The sequence below is a fragment of the Meles meles genome, chromosome 11 (assembly GCF_922984935.1).
Source record: "Meles meles chromosome 11, mMelMel3.1 paternal haplotype, whole genome shotgun sequence".
In the NCBI taxonomy this organism is placed as follows: Eukaryota; Metazoa; Chordata; class Mammalia; order Carnivora; family Mustelidae; genus Meles; species Meles meles.
The window spans coordinates 95,690,293-95,708,613 of record NC_060076.1 but is presented as its reverse complement, the minus strand read 5'-3'; the positions used below and the strand labels follow the sequence as shown (position 1 = coordinate 95,708,613).

The following is an 18,321-nucleotide window of genomic DNA, read 5'->3' as shown; positions in this document are numbered from 1 at the left end:
CTTTTGGTGCTGAAACCCGGGAACAAACCATAAACATGTCCTTTTAAAATAGTAGGTGAAGGACGAGCTATTTGAGAAATGGAACATATGGATAGGAAGGAAACAGGTTAATCCCATATCACTCTGTTGTAGAAATATATTTAAAGTAATTAAAAACTAATGCAAAAGACATAGTATAAAATTCTCTCAGGAATATATAAACGGTTTTTGAATCAAGGAAAATTACATAGGTTTGATTTGCCTAAAAATCCAAAACATCTGAAACAGAATATTTTAACATTAAGATACATGAAAATTGGGATGCCTGGGTGGATGTTTGTTGGGCGGCTACTTTCGGCTTGGGTCGTGGTCCTGGGGTCCTGGGGTCCTGGGATCGAGTCCCACATCTGGCTCCTGGCTCAGCAGAGAGCTTGCTTCTCCCTTCCACTCTGCCTGCTGCTCTCCTTGCTTTGTTATCTCCTTCTCTGTTAAATGAATAAATGAAAAACCTTAAAAAAAATTCTTTAAACAAAAATACATGAAAATTATGAGAAAACACTGAATCTTCTTCTTTTTCAAGATTTTACTCATCTATTTGACAGACAGAGATCACAAGCAGGCAGAGAGGCAGGCAGAGAGAGAGGGAGGAAGCAGGCTCCCTGCTGAGCAGAGACCCGCCCCCCACGTGGGGCTGGATCCCAGGACCCTGAGATCATGACCCGAGCCAAAGGCAGAGGCTTTAACCCAGTGAGCCACCCAGGCGCCCTGAATCTTCTTTAACAAAAGCACTGATATCAGATGATATGAAGCATAGAATCTAGTTGAAAAAAAAAAAAAAGGTATGAGTAGTCAGTTCACAGGAAACAGCACAAATGGCCAGTAATATGCAGTGACTAACCCGTAATCAAGAAAGTGACAGGATGAGGATTTTCGTTTTCAAAGACTGGCATTACAAGTAGTCAGATATGGGTATTTTTATACATGGTTGGAATATATTGGTATTTTATATACGTGGCAAATAAGATTGGCGCTTTTTTGAAAAGCTTGTTTTTTTCCCTGTTAAGTCCTCAGCGTGACCCTCTTTGACCTGACCAGGCCAGCTCCGGGGGTCTCTGGGAGGAAGTACTGGAATCGTGGTCCAGAGCTTCCGTGTGGGAGCACTTAGTGCTGCAGCAGTGGGACTTGTGAACAACTTGAACTTCCCTAAGAGTGAGAGGAAGTAAAAAGTGGTGGGAAATGGCTCCTTGGAAATATTTCCAAGGAGCGTTAGAAGCTGTAGACAAAAGGCAGTTTGTGGCTACTTCAGCGTAGCTGATGGAAGGAGCCCCTGAGGTCGGGCCCTGGCTGCTGGGAGGAGGGAGTAGAGGGTTTGCTCCGAAGGCTTCCCTACTATCGGAGCGCGTTTGTTTCTGGCACACGAAAGCGCCATCGCCCCAGCATTGTCAGGCGGTGGACCCCTGCCCTTGGGGGAGGCTGGGTGCTGACCACAGCCTTTGCTGTGCAGGTGGCCTCTGCCGAGGGCATCCTGTATGCGCTGACGGTGCCCCACCTGCGGCTGCTCTCCAGGACTGGGGTGTTTCCAGGCAGCCCCACCAGCCTCCTCTGCTCTCCTGACTGCCAGTGGGTGTTCGCTTCGACCCAGGACTCAGACCTGGGCCCAAAGGTCAGTGGTGAGCTGCGCCCTCTGCTCCAGGGTCCTGGCTTTGTGCACATAAGGTGGTGGGTTCTGTGCCCAGGTTTGTGGATGTGTCTGGGAAGGCGACTTCCAGTAATGTGAAAGGCTGCCAGCAGCGCCTGCAGACAGGATGGTCCGGGACAGAGGAGTCGTCAGGAGCAGACTTCGAGTGGGTAGGACAGGAATCCAGAGCAAGACATTGACCACAAAAGCACACCAGTGACTACACTGCTCAGAGCTCCAAGAGCCCTTAAAAACACCGCAGAGCCGTTACTCAGTTGTCCTGCCACAGTGACCGACCCAGTACTGCTGTGCAGGCTGTTTGCAGCGGGGCCTGGCTGAGCAGTCTGGAGAGCAAGGCACACAAGGGACGTGGGTGACGTCACCGGTTGTGGGTCTGCGGCCCTCCTGGGTGCTTCTCTGCGGCATGGACCACGTGGTGGTGTTTCCTCAGGTGTTCTGCACTCGCTCCCTGCTCGCTCTGGGGGAAGAGGAGCCTCCCGTCTCTACCACTCTGCCCATCTGGCAGACTTCCAGAGCCTGCTGGGCCCCTGACGAGACGGCCAGGCTGATGGTGCTGCACAGAAACCATGACAGCGGGCAGCTGGCCATCACCACCTATGAGCTGGAGGCCAAACAGTCCCAAGAGGGAGTGGACGTTGTGGGTAAGGGTCCCTGAGCCAGGACCATGCCCTTCGCAATGTGGCTTCCTTTGGGGCACTTTTCTTCCCTCTCAGTGAATACAGGGGTCCAACAAATGTCTTGTTGTTTGTGCATGTGCTGGCCGAGTGGTTGAGTGCTTGCCAACTGCCGGGCCCTCTGTGTGGCCCTGGGATCCCGACACTAACCACTGGCCACTTACAGTCTTGCCTCTCCTCACTGTCTTGTCACAACTGTGGCAAACACAGTCTTTTGGTGCTGAATGTGCACAGAGATGAGTAAAAGCCACAACTGTAGTTTCCCCAAGGAGCTCGCAGCCAGCAGGAAAATAAGACCTGCAGTCATCTCTTTTGCTGCCTTCCCTGCCTCCCAAACTGCACTTCATGGCCGCTGGCCTGCCCTGTGGCCCCTAGTGTTTTTTCCTTTTGTATTACATTAATTTGTTTTCATGTCATCTTTGGACTGTAAACTTTACTCTGAGCTTCCTAGCAGCTGAGGAAAAAAGGGAAACAGGATGTGTACTCTGATCCCTTGTTTGATATGAGCATGAATTCTTCAAAAGAGGTAATTTTTTTTTCCTGCTGGTAAACCATAAGGAAATGATTCAGTTCATTTAAAAAAATGCTATTCAGTATAAAAGACAGTATCATCAGTAATAGTTTTTGGCAGATGTTATAAATGTCCTAGTTCTCGTGGGGCTCTTCTCACATCACCCTGTGTAGCTGGGGAAGGGCAGGGGGCAAACCCTGGGAGGTACTTGGGCCAGATACCATCACTTCCACATGCATTTTGCCTCGAATCTTGACAGTCCCCTTAAGTAGGGCACCGTCCTGCATACTGGAGAGCGGATGGCTGGGTGGCTTCATGGAGTAATTGCATGTGTGACCACAGAGGTCTTGCTCTCGTCAGCATCCCACAGCATCTTAGGTGAGGCACATGTACTCCACACCCCCAGCTGCTGCTGAGAGATGACACTGTGTGTTTTCATTTCCAAAAGTGCAACAGATTGCAAGTTTTCTCCTGCCAGACACCATGACGCCTCCTCACCTCATGAAGGCCCGCGGCTCTCAGGTGATCCTGCTGGTGTCGGGCTTGGAGCTGGTGCTCTTCACCATGCAGGGCCTGCAGCTGGCAGCCTTCCAGGACCACCAGAAGCCCATCACGGCCCTGTGGGTGGTGAGTGTGGGTCCGCCCGCCTGCACTGTGGCCCCAGCTCCAGGGCCCACGGCTCTGCCTCACTTGGCTTCTCATTTCAAGGACGAGAGTCGAGTCCTCACTGCTTCCTTCGACCTCTCCCTGCGAGTCTACGTGTGGAGTAAGGAAAATCTGCTCCCTGTCCTGAAGAGCTGCTATCACCTGCTCGGGGGCTCCCACAGATGGGCCAGGTAACTGCTCCCAGTTCCCTTCCCTTGACCTGTGAAGCGGCCTCACCCGGCCTGCCAGCAGCAGCTGGAAAGGGTGTGACTGGGCTTTGGGTCTCAGCCTGGCCTGTTTTCGTCATCGGGGGCCTGAGATAAGTCGCTGCTCAGATGCCATTTCCTCCCCTGCTGAAAAGCAAAGATGCCAGGCATCATCTACCTCATCTCCTCCAGTGTACACCACCGGCACCTGCAGTCGCTGCCACCCACTCTCCCAGATCAGACAGAGGCTCTGAGATGTGGCTGTTTTGCCCACAGTCCGGCAGGGACGCACAGTGACACCCAGGCGGGCCTGGCATGGACCTGCAGCCCCACTCTCACCTCCTGCCCTGAGCCACACGATTCCAAAACCACGTACCAAACGCAGGTGGTGGTGGAGTCAGTGGGGGTGCGATGGGAAAGTCCCAAACGGTGTGGTTTTGCTTTGAGTTCCGTCCTTCGTATTTCGGAATCATTCGTTTCTTCTTGCCAGATGGAGTTCTACGAACGGACGGGGCGGACAGGTATGCCCTGGGCTGCTCGCAGTGAGACGGCTGACCGCCTCATTTACTTGGTGTGAGGCTGGGGTGATTTCAGCTTCCCGTGGCAGACCTTGTACTGTCGCAAATGAAAAATGAAAAACACCAAGCCCCAAACCAAATACTGAAAAAACTACAGATTTCTGTAACAAACCTACCTCATTTCTGAGTTTTCAATCAGTTGTTATTTGAAGATATTAAAACTCCTAATTCATATAGAAAAACTTCATTCCTTTTAGTAAACCAGCTCAACTTTCTGATAAGAAGTAGAGATTGAACATAAGTCTTCCGATAATCAGTAAGCTGTAACGCTCTACTGACTTGCTAAGCAAAGCATAGAGGACGGCCCGCTGCTCTCATTCTGAGAAGCTTCCGTCACCTGCTTTACTCAGGATTCCTCCTTCAGTTCCTTTGAAGTTGGAGGCCACGTTCACATCTCCATTGCTGTATTTTTGCTAGTTAATGACCTTGTACACTTGCCCCTTCATGCGCTTGCCCTGAAGGGTGGGGGCATCATGGCCTCACCATGCTGAGTCTGCATGTGACCAGAGTTTGGCATCTGTGACAAGCCCCTTCCGTGGGAAAAGTCCCACTTAGATGCCACAGCCACTTGGACCGTCGTGATGGCTCCTCCTCCGGCGGCGGGAAGCCTCTCCCTGCTGAGGGACACAGTGTTGACGCTTGTACTCGTCGTCACTGGAGAGCGACCAGGAGGGGAGGTTGCCCTTGAGGGGCTCGTGCTCCCATTCTGGCCTCAAAATATACCTGGACCCACTCTTTTCTGTGTGTGTCCGTAAAGAATTCTCTACATCATTACTGAGTGGTTAGAGCATCCTCTCACTGAAATAACACCGTTCTCAACTTAGCAGGCAAGTGGCACTTTTAGAAAACTTCCTTTTTACATGCCTTTTAACTGCACCGTGTGCATTACACAACAGGACCCCTGTGCTGAGCACGTAGCACTGGGAGAATCTTTCACACGTGCGTTTTTACACACTGAATTACATGGACATAGAATGGAAAATGTCCTTCACTGAACTGTGATAAGTAGCACACCTAGAAATACCTTTTCAGAAGTGTGTTTTACTTAGGACCCTGGAATGGATCATGATTTTTAATTATGCCCCTTTCCTGATTCAGAACAGATTCCTACAGAAATCCTTAGTTGCGTGGCAATTTCTTTTGGGAGCCTCATCTGGCAACAGTGAGCCCAGCAATCCTGCTTCATGCTGTTCCCCATAAGCTTTTTGGGGGACCCAGCAGCTTTTTGAATGCTGCAAGACATAAACAGTACTTTCTGAGGGCTTTTCAGTTTCCTAAAATGTTATCATCTGTGAATACATAATACATAGATCATTCTCTCAAGAAAACAGGGAAATGGGTGTGTTAGAGGACACTGACCAGCAACCCAGCCACATACCCCCAGGTGTCTATGCAGGGGATATGTTATATCCAAACAAGGGCTTGTACATGAATGTTCTTAGCAGCTTTATTTTTGTCGTTTTTAGTGTGGAATTTATTCTAAGCTAAAAGGTAGTTCACGGTGCTCGCTTCGGCAGCACATATACTAAAAGGTAGTTCACGAAAACCAAAAAGTGGCAATATTTTAGAAGCGATCTGTAGCCAAAACCAGCTTTTACAGAAAACTCAAGTCCTTTGTGTGGTTTGGCTGCTGTGGTTGTCTCCACACTGCTCGCTTGCTGTCATGCCTCAGAGCAGCATTTTCTGCCTTTTTAGGCAGAGACAGCATCGTGGAAAATGATGGCTCCTGTGTTGATGTCTTTCACTGAAACTGGCTGGGAATGGATGGCCTGATTCTCGGTTCTGGGGAAATGACTACCCTCTCGAGATTGGATGAGGTATATGTTTTCTATTGGACGTTTCTAGACTTCCTGCAATCGTAATTCGGGCAGCTACCCTCAGGAGGGTACAAAGCTGATACTCCCACTCCAGAATGTGAGCGTGTTTGCTAATTGTCAGGAATGAGCGCAGGTCTCAACACGGATGGGGTGTGCGAGGATGGAGAAGGTCCGGAGCTTGTGTTCCATCTTTGTGTAAAGGCTTACCTCCCTAAATATGCGTCTTCCTCAAGTTAACACACAGCCCATCCCTTCCTTCCGCAGTGGATTCACCCACGTGGAAAGCGACAGTGTGAGCATTGTAGGTGTGGAAGCCAGAAACACCGGGACGAGCATTCTGAGGTCATACTGCTTCAACATCCAGCATGGCTCAGATGATTGTGTCAACTGATGATCATCTCACTTTGGTGAAAAGCTTGTCTGCATACAAACTGATTATTTTATCAGCATTGGAAAAGGAAGGAGCAGTTCTCATAGGCCTCTTATGGGCCAGGCACTGTGCTATGTGGTCTTTTGTTTTTTGTTTTTTGTTTTTTTTAATACAACAGGCCTATGAAGGATATATGATGTGTCTATTTTTCCAACTGGGAGCCTGACCAATAACAGAGTCACCCGTTACTGGCCTGCTGTCTGGCTGCCATGCCACCTGCCCAAGCTTATTCAGACCAGTAAGTGGGAGAGAGGAGTGGATGCAAGGAGGCCCATGTTCAAGGTGCTGGGCTTGTATCCTCATTGTTTTGTTGTTCACATATGTAATAAAGTAAGGAACTGTTTTTTCCCCCTATTCTGTCACGTGCTTTAGACACACACTAGTAAACGGTTGTGTGGCGCCGCGCCGCAGAACCGTAGGGCACCATTTTGTATTCTGTGCAAGTGGCGGCCCCAGAGGTGGTCCGCAGGGGAGTCCCGGCTGCTTTGGGGGCTATCAGTTGAGTTCCCAACGGCAAGTGACAGGAGAGAAAGCTGGCCAACACCAAGAAAGGAGTTTACTGGCAGGAAAGAGAGCTGTGCACTAGGTCAGTGGGAAGGCTGGAGAAACCGACGCGGACGCACGGGAAGCAGGGCAGCAGGCAGCAAGCAAGGCCTCGCCTGCCGTCGTTTTCCCGAGTACTGCTGCCGCTGCGTGCGTGACCCTGACGCTGTCTGAAAACGTCCCCGCTGCTCGACACTCAGAACACCAGGATGCGTGTGTTTCTGGCTTCACCACATGCCCGCGCCGCCTGGGCAGGATGGGAGAGAGGGACCTCTTCAGCTTCGATGGAGTGGCTCCCAGTTGACTTGCACTCTGAAAAAGTCTTCAAAAATAGGAAAACTTCTTGAGAGCCAATGAGGGTTAAAACCTCTCGGTTACAACCTGTTGCTCCAGCTGTGCGGTACCACAACCCCTCAGCTCCTGAGCCCCATACAGACAAGCCCAGATACAGTCATTTCCTCAAAAGGAAAAAAAAATCGGTGGCCTCCCCCCACCTTTAAAATCTAAGATAAGGCTTATTTTGGGATCATTTCAGGTTTACAGAAAAGTCGCAAAGGCAGTGCTGTAAGGTATATGGATATACCTTTTGCGCGGCCTCCCCCTGGGGTGAGTATCTTACGGAACGGATATTTGGAAACCCAGGGTCTTTGTCATCTCGAAGTCAGAACGCCGCTAACCCTATTGCAGTCCGTCTGGTAGTCGGTCCTGGCGCATCCTGCATGAAGCCGTGGAGGAAAGGGAGAGGAGACAAGAAATGAGCTAAAATAAACACATTGCACGGCAAGAAAGGAAAGAGCTGTTTCATTCAGAAGATGAAGAAAGTTCAGGTAGGTTGAGATACGGTTTTTGGTGAAGGCACATGGTAAGAGGCTGGAGTGTTGGCAAAAGAGGGGAGGTCAGCTAAGGGACTGGTGAGTGTATGGGCCACCTGAGAGGTGTGGACATGTGACTGGGAAAGCAGCGGGGTCAGTTCTTACGGAAGGCCACTGGCCAGAGCCTGGCACGTGCTGGCTGCAGCATTAGGATGGTGGTGTGTCTGGCTCTGGTGGCCCTGCCCAGGGACACCTCTGTGGGCTCCTGCTTTGGGTGTGATGTAGGAAACTTCTGGAGGGAGTCCTAATGGGAGCATAGGAAGCTTTTGCGGAAGGTGTGTGTGAAGTCTGGCCCACAGGCTCCTCACGTCCTGTAAATCCAAGTTCTGAGGCTTCCTTCCCCTCACATGGCAAGGACTGCTGCTGCTGGGGGAGCACGAGGGCCTCAGTGGCACCTCTGATTCCTGCCAGGAGGCAGACAGCCTTCCTCTGAGCCTCTGTTACTCCAGGTGCAGCCAAGATACTCTGTATTAAGCAGAAACAGAAAACATGAAGAACTTTCCCTAGTACCTGGCCACAAGCTAAGTCTTAACAAATTCCAAAATAGTAATTGCTAACTACAAAAATTGCCTTTTGAATAGTTAAACCAAACACACACACATACACACCATTAAAACTCACTTTTAAATAACTGATGAGTTAAAAAGAAAATCTAAGCAGGAATTATGAAATATCTTGGAAAATAATTTTCTTAACTGGATAAAGGGAGTGTGAAAGACTGCAAACATGACTAATGATAGGTAATCAGAAAAATTTCTACTGATGTTAGAAAAGTGTAAACATGATACTGATCACCATTAAGTATTGCCCTTGATGTACTAATAAATGTAATACTTTTTTAAATTCTAAAAAAAAAAAATTAGACATGGGTATGTGTGCTGTAATTTCTAAATAGTACTATCTCCTTTAGAAACCTAAGAAAATCATTAGAATTAACAAATCCTGATTGGTGAATAGGTTATTTGTATACTGAAATCAGCATAACAAAAATTAGAAAATATAGGAAAATTATCCCATTCACAATAACACCAAAAACTGTAATATCATGGGATTTAAAAAGAGAAAACTTTATGAAGAAAAAAAAACAGCTTTTCTAAAGGAATAAAGAATAGAGATAACTTGTGTTCGTGAATAGAATTACTACTTTAGTGACCATATATTGGAAGCAATACCAATATAATTGCTACTGTTTTTAAAATGGAGTGTAACAAGATTACCAGATGTATGTGGAGCTGTAAGAGGACAAGAGTAGCCAAGACAGTCTTGCAGGGGAAAAAAGGGCAAAGGAAGGGATAGACCTGTTCTGTGACTTAGGAAGACAGAATTAGACCCTGTCACTGAGACAAGTGGCATCAGCGTGTGAAGAGACAATAGAGGATGGAGGCCCAGGTATGTTTGGAGCTTGGGTATACAATGTAAGTCAAGTTTCAGGTCAGAAATGATGCTTCAGTAAGTGATCTTGGAAGGACTGGCTATGCAAATGGAGTAAAATCAGATTTCTCCTCGTGCCATGCACAAACCATTTTTGTGTGTAAAGGATCTAAACAGCATTTTTTTAATCTTTTTTTTTTTTGAAGATTTTATCTATTTATTGGAGAGAGAGAGAGAGGGCTGTAGCAGGGAGGAGAGGGAGAGCAGGCACCCCGCTGAGCAGGGAGCCCGACGTGGGACTCGATTCCAGGACTCTGGGATCATGACCTGAGCCGAAGGCAGTCACTCAATGAACTGAGCCACCCAGGAGCCCCTAAACAGCATATTTTTTAATTATAGGGGAGGAGTTATAATTTATAAATAAAAAGTTATATTTTGTAATTATAGGAAAATTAGAAAAGGCTTTTTAGAGCAGGATTAAACAATACAAAAGCAAATCCCATAGTGAAATAGTCATATCAAAATTTAAATTTTCTGTACAAGTGACAACATAACCAAAATTAACACATGCCATTGACAGCAAACCCCAAATTGAACTAAGAGGAAACATAATTCACAGAAGAAACCAAACCCTAAAGTTAGGGGGAAATGCTCAAAATCATTAGTAATTACAGCTGAATAAAACAATAATGACCTATCACTTTGCATTAAGGATGCTCACTGTTTGCAGACGCACGGACACGGGACCCAGTGATGGAGGCTGCCTCCGTCCCGTTCGCATCTGAACGTCTTTGGCCAGTCCAAAGTAGGTGGTCCAGTGGTGCAGGGTCCGGGTACAACTGCCTCGGCTCCCTACCAGGCCCCCAGCCATCCCCTGTTCTGGTCAGCACTAAGCTGCCTTCTCTTACTTCCTGCACCCTTTGCTCTGAGGGTGTAGCTCTTTGAGGTCCTTGCTCACTGTGGGCTCACTCCCGTGTGCCGCCAGTATGCACCGTCCAGCACCTAGGTGGCTGGCAGAGAGCTCAAATGCCCTGCATTGGGTGCCTCAGCTCCAGGTGCGGGGCAGCTTGGTGCAGCTGGGGTGCCAGTGCAGGAGAGAGGGACTGGTTGAGGGAACTGGAGGTGTATAAGTTTTGTGTCCCAGCTCAGTCCACCCTTTGCACCACCCCCTCCCATCGTGTACAGCCCTCAGACTACATGTGGGACCTGCCATCCCTGAGCCGCCTCCTGCTGAGAACAAAGGCATCCTTACTCTGCAGGTGTGACCAGAGTCCCAAAGTTGACAACCTGTTCTGGATGCCTGTGGCAAGAGCCCCTCACTTGGATTCCCTTTAAGTAGCACTTTGGGCTATCTGGGTTGTTTGGTGGGGTGACCCAGACCTTCATCCCCAAGTGATGGTCGTGGTGGTTTCCCTTGCTCATAGAAAGTCATTGCCAGTTTCTGCACCTAGGTTGTAGACACACCCTGCCGTGCTCGATTTTCTACTAGCAACCTTCGTCCCTGGGGTTTGTCAGTTACTGTCGCAATCATCAGAACCAATCCTTTCTTTGCCTGTTGGGCCAAGAACATTAGAGTCAGGTGGTAACCACAGCTTCCCCTTAAAGGAATTCTTGCGTGACCCTGAAAGAACTGTCTCCACTCCCATCTCCAGCAGCTAGGACTTAACCTACAATCCCTGAGAGTGCCAGGTTGCACGAATGATAAACAAAACATGCAGGGTTGCTGGCTGTCGTAATTGGGGCCACTCCTACACCTGTTGGTCCCCAGACTCCTGTACCGTAGCAGTAGTGGCACTTCATCGGTCATCGGTTCAGAATTTGTGCCACATCCTGGATTGGATGATGGTATCCAGGCCACATTAAGTGTTGACCCCCTGGCCAGCACCTTAGTAACCATCGGTAGGCCATGTCACCATCACATCAGGCCAGTTAATCCTGGATGATGGTCTGGGACAAGACCAGTGCATTCCATAGGCATGAGCTCATGGTCACACCTCCTCTGGTGGAAAAGGAGTCCTTCTGAGGCAGTACTGGGGGATATCACAGGTAAGGCATTCTGTGAGTCTTTGGGGATGGTGCAGAACCATAGGCAGGGGTCATAAGGACAAAATAGTGCCCCATGATTAATGGTGCCGAGTTGATAGCATCAGTCTGCTGTCCACTGGACAGGCCTTCAGCTATGGTGGTAACATGAGTCTTGGTATAGGAAGTCCTTGCCATTGAGCCTATGCTTAGCTGTCATCCCGGACACTGTTCCCGGGCCTTTGCACAAGGACCGGATGGGTGAGAAGAGTCTGCCTGGCAGCCAGAGGATGGTCATCCTGTTGCCGTATTCTTGAAAGCCTTCCCTGTAGTACATGGTCTCTGGTGGGCTTCCAGATAAGACACAAAAATCTCATGCTGTTTTCCCTCCTCCACCTTTCTTGGACCTCCAGTTCGACCCTTCTGGGTCAGCCATCTGCCGCTGTCAAAAGTCCATGTGTCTCGTTACCTCCAGTCATTTTCTTTCTTATGAATGAATGACTGAGCCACTCTCAGCTTGGTTCATTCCTTTCACAGTGTCTTTCAGGGACATCCCCAGAGGTGCTGTAATGAGGCAGCAGTGGCCCCACAGGCCATTTCCGCCCACACCCACACAACAAGCCAACCCGGTTGTGCTTCACTCTGAGTCCTTTCCTCATGCTGGTTATTGGTCGGAACCCCCCAAGAAGCATGGGTACTGTCAGGAGAGGCAGCACAGGTAGGAATCTGGGTCACCTGTGATTCACTTGGGCCCTATGGTCCAGTCCCAAATGGGCCATTGCCATTGCACAAGAGATCACTGCTGTGCACACTGAATTCTCTGATGGGCAGATCATATCACATCTAGCTTAGGGTGGGAAACTGGTCCATTCCCTCTTTATGTCCTGCTGTTGGGTGATCTGTCACTACCAGGGCACAGGAGCTGCTCTTCACATGACTTGTTCTCCTCCCTAGAAGGCACATATTTATTCCAGAATCTTAACCTCTCTGTTCTGTCTTCCCTGTTGGAGCTTTCCAGATTCCAGACAACATCCTTACCAATCCGAGATCTTGCTAGCACCTTCTGACCTGCTGAGTTCTAGGATCAAGAAGGAGGGTATCCTGTGCCACAGCTAGGGTCTGCTGTAGGGTCTGCTCTGGCTTTGTTTCTGGGCCCCTGAGAATCTGGCAGCTTCTGGGGTTGCGCAGTATATGAGTCAGAGGAGTATTCCCAACTTTGGTACTTGCTGGATCCAAATTCAAATTCCAGAGAGACCCACAAAGTGTTATTTTCATTGTTTTTGTTCAAGTGGAGAGAAACTTGAAGTACAGCAGCTTGTCCTTCACCTGAGAAGAAGCATCTCGACACACCTTTTACCTTCCCGGTGCATGCCCACCCTGGCAGATGGCCACAGATTCCTTTGAGGAACGACTGAAGGACTATTCATTGTATACATTTGTGATGGAGTTTCAGGAATGTCACTGAAGGGAAACTGACCTTCTTTTCACTGAGTGTGCTCTGGAGTCTATAAATTTAGAGCTGGGAACTGGGTGTGGGGTCCCAATTTTCCACCAAGGTGGAAGGCAACTACATTTTTTCCCTCTTTATATAAATAAGTTAGTGTCCTAGGGAGTTGTGGTGTAACAGCCACTGCCTCAGATCCCTCCAGGTCATACCATCTTGACTGCCACGCTGACTCTACTGGGATGGCTTCAGATATTTTTACTCAAGTAAAATTTGTGAATCAAAGGATAGTGCCCCAGGTAAATCTTGTCGGGTCTTAAATTCTACCTTCCCTCTTTGAACACCAGAATCCGCTTTTACACACACTCCTCAGGCTCTATTATTAGGCAGGTCCTGTAATTCCTTTGTTTTGTAGGCACTTTTTCCCTAAAGCAGGGTTTGTATTTCTCTCTTCAGGCTCTGCTGGTACCTGATTCTTGATACCAACCTAGAGGCAATGAGAAGTGAGGGGAAGGTCCTGAGGAGGACAAACATCATCATTCAAGGCATCTACTTCAGGTGAGGCTAACATGGAAGGGGATGTTTCTGCCATCAGAAAGGGTTCAGGGAAATGAGTGTGTATGTCCTGATTCTCAGATTATCCGCCAAGTATCTCAATCCCAAATATTAGAGTGTTACTCATCCTGCAACTGGGCCTGATTTTCACTAAGACCTGCTGAAGCTGTACACGCAGACTTCTTTGCTTTCCATCCTGTGCTGACAGAAGATAAGGTTCTTTGACTTTGAGATTTTCTCTGACGTTGGAGGATGACTATCATTTACTTTTTTTTTTGTAAACTGAAATGGTACTGAATTTCATCCAAGTGCTAGAAGGGCAATTAATTCAGGTGGGTCACTGACAAAGAGAAATAAAACAGGAGTACTCGAGAATCCAAGAAGGTGCACAAAGTTTCTTCCCAGTATGGGCATCAAAGGAAGATACTTCCTTTGTAGGAACACAGAGAACACTTAAAAAGAAAAAAGAAATATACTGGGAAGTAAATCAAGTCTCAATGAATGTTAAATAATTAATATTCAAAGTATGTTCTCTGACCACCATAAAATTATTTTAGAAATAAATGACAACCCTCAGTTTGTTTTCCAGAGTCCATAGTCTCTCATGGTTCATCTTCCCCTGTGATTTCCCCCACTTCGTTTTTCCCTTCCTTCTCCTGATGTCCTCCATGCTGTTCCTTATGTTCCACAAAGAAGTGAAACCATATAATTGACTTTCTCTTCTTGACTTATTTCATTTAGTATCTTCTTCTTGTTCCATCCATGTATTCATCCTTTCTGTTGGCTGAGTAATATTCCATTGTGTATATGGACCACATCTTCTTTATCTATTCATCAGTTGAAGGACATCTCAGCTCTTTCCACAGTTTGGCTATTGTGGACATTGCTACTATGAACATTTGGGTGCATGTGCCCCTTCTTTTCACTACATCTGTATCTTTGGGGTAAATACCCAGCAGTGCAATTGCTGCATCATAGGGTAGCTCTGTTTTTTAACTTTTTGAGACACCTTTACACTGTTTTCCAAAATGGCTGTACCACTTTGTATTCCCACCAACAGGGTAGGAGGGTTCCCCTTTCTCCACAACCTCTCCAACATTTGTTGTTTCTTGCCATGTTAATTTTTGCCATTCTAACCGATATAAGGTGGTATCTCAGTGTGGTTTTGATTTGTATTTCCCTGATGGCTAATGATGATGAATATTTTTTCATGTGTCTGTTGGCCATTTGTATGTCTTCTTTGGAAAAGTGTCTGTTCATGTCTTCTGCCCATTTTTTGACTTGTTTTATGGGTGTTGAGTTTGAGAAGTTCTTTATAGATCTTGGATACCAGCCCTTTGTCTGTAGTGTCATTTGCAGATACCTTCTCCCATTCCGTGGGCTGCCTCTTTTTTTGTTGACTATTTCCTTTGCTGTGCAGAAGCTTTTTATCTTGACGAAGTCCCAAAGGTTCATTTCAGCTTTTGTTGTTTCCCTTGTTTTTGGAGAAGTGTCTTGAAAAAAAGTTACTGTGGCCAATGTCAAAGGGTTACTGCCTGTGTTCTCCTATAAGATTGTTATGGATTCCTGTCTCATTGAGGTCTTTCATCCATTTGGAGTTTATCTTTGTGTATGGTGTTAAGAGACTTGTTGAGTTTCATTCTTCTATATGTAGTTGTCCTATTTTCCCAGCACCATTTATTGAAGAGACATTTTTCCATTGGATAATTTTTCCTGCTTTGTCAAAGATTATTTGACCATAGAGTTGAGGGTCCACATCTGGACTCTCTGTTCTGTTCCATTGATCTATGTGTCTGTTTTTGTGCCAATACCATACAGTTTTGATTACTACAGTTTTGTAGTATATCTTGAAACTTGGGTTTGTGATATCTCTAGCTTTTGTTCTTCTTAATCAAGATTGCTTTGGCTATTCTGGGTCTTCTGTGCTTCCATACAAATTTTAGGATTCTCTTCTAGTTCTGAGGAAATATACTACTGGTAGTTTGATAGGGATTGCACTGAATTTGCAGACTGCTTTGGGTAGTATGGACATTTAATAATATTTAACAATTTAACATTAACATTTAACAATATTATTCTTCCAATCTATGAGTATGGAATATCTTTCCATTTCTTTGTGTCATCATCCATTTCTTTCATCAATGCTTTATATTGTTCAGAGTCTAGGTCTTTTCATTCTTTGCTTACATTTATTCCTATGTATTTTATTCTTTTTGTTGCAAATATAAATGAAATTTTTGTAATTTTTCTGCTTTGTTATTAGTGGACAGAAATGCTACTGATTTCTGGATGTTAACTTTGTTGAGTCATGTTCCCTGTAAGCCCACTTTGTTGAAGTTTTTATCATGAATGGATGTTGAATTTTGTGAAGTGTTTTTCTGCATTTATTGGGATTATATTTTCTCATTTGTTTTGCTGATGTGTACCACAATTGATTGATTTGCAAATATTGAACCATCCTTGCATCCTTGAAATACATCCCAATTGATCATGATGAAATACCTTTTAGGTATTCTTTTTTTTTTTTTTTTTTTTTTTATTATTTTTTATTTTTTTACCTTTTAGGTATTCTTGAATGTGGCTTGGTGCTATTTCATTGAGGATGTCTACATGTCTGTTCATAAAGGATGTTGTCTTGTAGTTTTCGTGTGTGTGTGTGTGTGTGTGTGTGTGTGTGTGTGTGTGGTATTTCTGATATTTATGGTTTTGGTATCAGGGTAATGCTAGCCTCCTAGAATGTATTTGAAAGATTTTCTTCCTCTTCTATATTTTGGAAAAGTTTGAGGATAAGTATTAACGCTAACGTAAATGTTTGGTAGAATTCACCTGTGAATTCATCTGGCCCTATACTTTTATGTTTTGGAGATCTTATGATTATTGATTCAATTTCGTTAGTAGTAGTCAGTCTGTAAAAATTTTCTATTTCTTCCTAATTCAGTTTTGGAAGATTTTATATTCCTAGGAATTTATCCATTTCTTTTAGGTATTCTAATTTGTTGGCATATAGTTTTTTGTATTATTCTCACATAGAGTTTTTTGTATTCTTTTTTTTAAGATTTTATCTATTTATTTGACAGAGAGAGATCACAAGTAGGCAGAGAGGCAGGCAGAGAGAAAGAGGGGGAAGCAGGCTCCCCGCCAAACAGATCCCAGGACCCTGGGATCATGACTTGAGCCGAAGGCAGAGGCCTTAACCCACTGAGCCACCCAGGCACCCCTAGTTTTTTGTATTATTCTGTTATACTTCTGTATGTTTCTGTGGCATCAGTTGTTACTTCTCTCTTGTTTTAGATTTTATCCATTGGGGTCATTTCTCTTTTTTTCTTGATGAATCTGGCTAATGGTTTATCAGTTTTATTTACGTTCTCAAAGCGCCAGCTCTTGGTTACATTGATTTTTTTTCCTTAAGTCTCTATGTCATTTATTTCTCTTCTGGTCTTTATTATTTCCTTCCTTCTCCTCACCCTGGACTTTATTTTTCTTTTTTTACTTCCTTTAAGATTAGATTTTCTGAGCTTTTTTTCTTATTTTGTGAGGGATGTTTGTATCACTATTTTTCTTTAGAATGGCTTTCAGTATATCCCAAAGCTTTTGGCCCATTGTGCTTTCATTTTCATATATTTTAAAATTCATTCTTTGATTGCTTCATTGAACCATGTTGTTTAGTGTCATATTGTTTAGCCTCCACATGTTTTTGCCTTTTTTCCAGTTTTTTTTTCTTTCCTCATGTGATTGTTTGTTTCATACCATCGTGGTCAGAAAAGATGCATGGTATGATTTCAGTCTTCTTAAATTTACTGAGGCTTGTTTTGTGGCCTAAAATGTGATCTGTTCTAGAGAATGTTCCATGTGCACTTGAAAGAAATGTGTGTTCTACTGTTTTGGGATGGAATGATCTGTATATATCTGTAATGTCTATTTGGTCCAGTGTGTCATTGAAAGATGTTTCCTTATTAATTTTCTGTCTGGATGATCTATCCATTGAGGGAAGTGGACTGTTGAAAGTCCCCTGTCATTATTGTATTACCATCAATTTCTCTCTTTATGTCCATTAATATGTGCTTTATATATTCAGATGTTCCTGTCTTGGGTGTGTAGATATTTATAATTATTATATTCTTTTGTTGCATGGATCTCTTTATTGTTATGTGATGCTGTTCTTTGTCTCTTGGTAAGTCTTCCTTTTAAAGTCTGTTTTATCTGATACAAGCACTGCTAGCCCAGCTTTTTTTCCCACTTCCATTTGCATGGTAAATTCCATCCCTTCACTTTCAGTCTCTGTGTTTCTTTAGGTCTGAGTTGAGTTGCTTTTGGGGTGTATGTAGATGGTTGTTTTTGTTTTAATCCATTCCACCACCGTAGGTGCTTTGACTGGGGGACTCAGGCCCTTTATTTTTACTTTTATTAAGTTCGGGTAGCCTGCATATATTGTATCATTAGTTTTTGATGTAGTGCTCAGCAGTTCCATTGAATGTAACAACTATTTACATTTAAGGTGTATTTTATTTTTTTAAGTTTTATTTAAGCTATAGTTAATACACAGTGTGATATAGTTTCAGGTGTGCAGTATATCGATTCAGCACTTCTGTACAACACCCAGTGCTCATCACAATAAGTACAGTTTTTTCCTGTATTTTTTAAATTATGTCCAGTTAGCCGACATACAGAATAAGCACACTTCTTAGTCCCCATCACTTATTTAACCCATCCCCACACCAACCTCCCCTACAGTAACCCCCAGTTTGATCTCTATAGTTAAAAGTCTGTTTCTTGGTTTGCTTCCCCTTTTGTCTTTTTCTCCTCTTTGCCCATTTGTTTTATGTATTAAATTCCACATATAGATGAAATCGTATGGTATTTGCCTTTCTCTGATTTTATTTCACTCAGCATAATACTCTGTAGTTCCTATCATGTCACTGCAACTGGCAAGATTTCCTTCTTTTTTACGACTAATATTCCAGTGTGTGTGTGAGTG

At 45.2% G+C, this 18,321-nt stretch overlaps 1 protein-coding gene across 15 annotated transcripts in view; it reads left to right on the top strand.

Annotated features, from left to right (window-relative positions):
* The window catches only part of LOC123952813 (F-box/WD repeat-containing protein 12-like), a 60,038-nt gene that overhangs the window by 22,487 nt on the left and 19,230 nt on the right, over window positions 1-18,321 (top strand). For 2 of the 15 annotated variants that reach the window (XR_006820728.1, XR_006820731.1), the window contains exons 6-14: window positions 1,484-1,642; window positions 2,109-2,319; window positions 3,312-3,490; window positions 3,572-3,699; window positions 6,374-7,909; window positions 10,038-10,130; window positions 11,885-12,065; window positions 12,637-13,090; window positions 13,248-13,349. Coding sequence is in view for 1 of the 15 variants with exons in the window: in XM_046022353.1 (XP_045878309.1) it covers window positions 1,484-1,642; window positions 2,109-2,319; window positions 3,312-3,490; window positions 3,572-3,699; window positions 6,374-6,500 (804 nt within the window). In the remaining 14 variants the exon portion in view is untranslated. Of the gene's footprint in view, window positions 1-1,483; window positions 1,643-2,108; window positions 2,320-3,311; window positions 3,491-3,571; window positions 3,700-5,987; window positions 6,110-6,373; window positions 9,580-10,037; window positions 10,131-11,884; window positions 12,066-12,636; window positions 13,350-18,321 lie in introns of those variants that run through there. The other 13 variants (XR_006820726.1, XR_006820730.1, XR_006820737.1 and 10 more) reach the window with 12 other exon arrangements.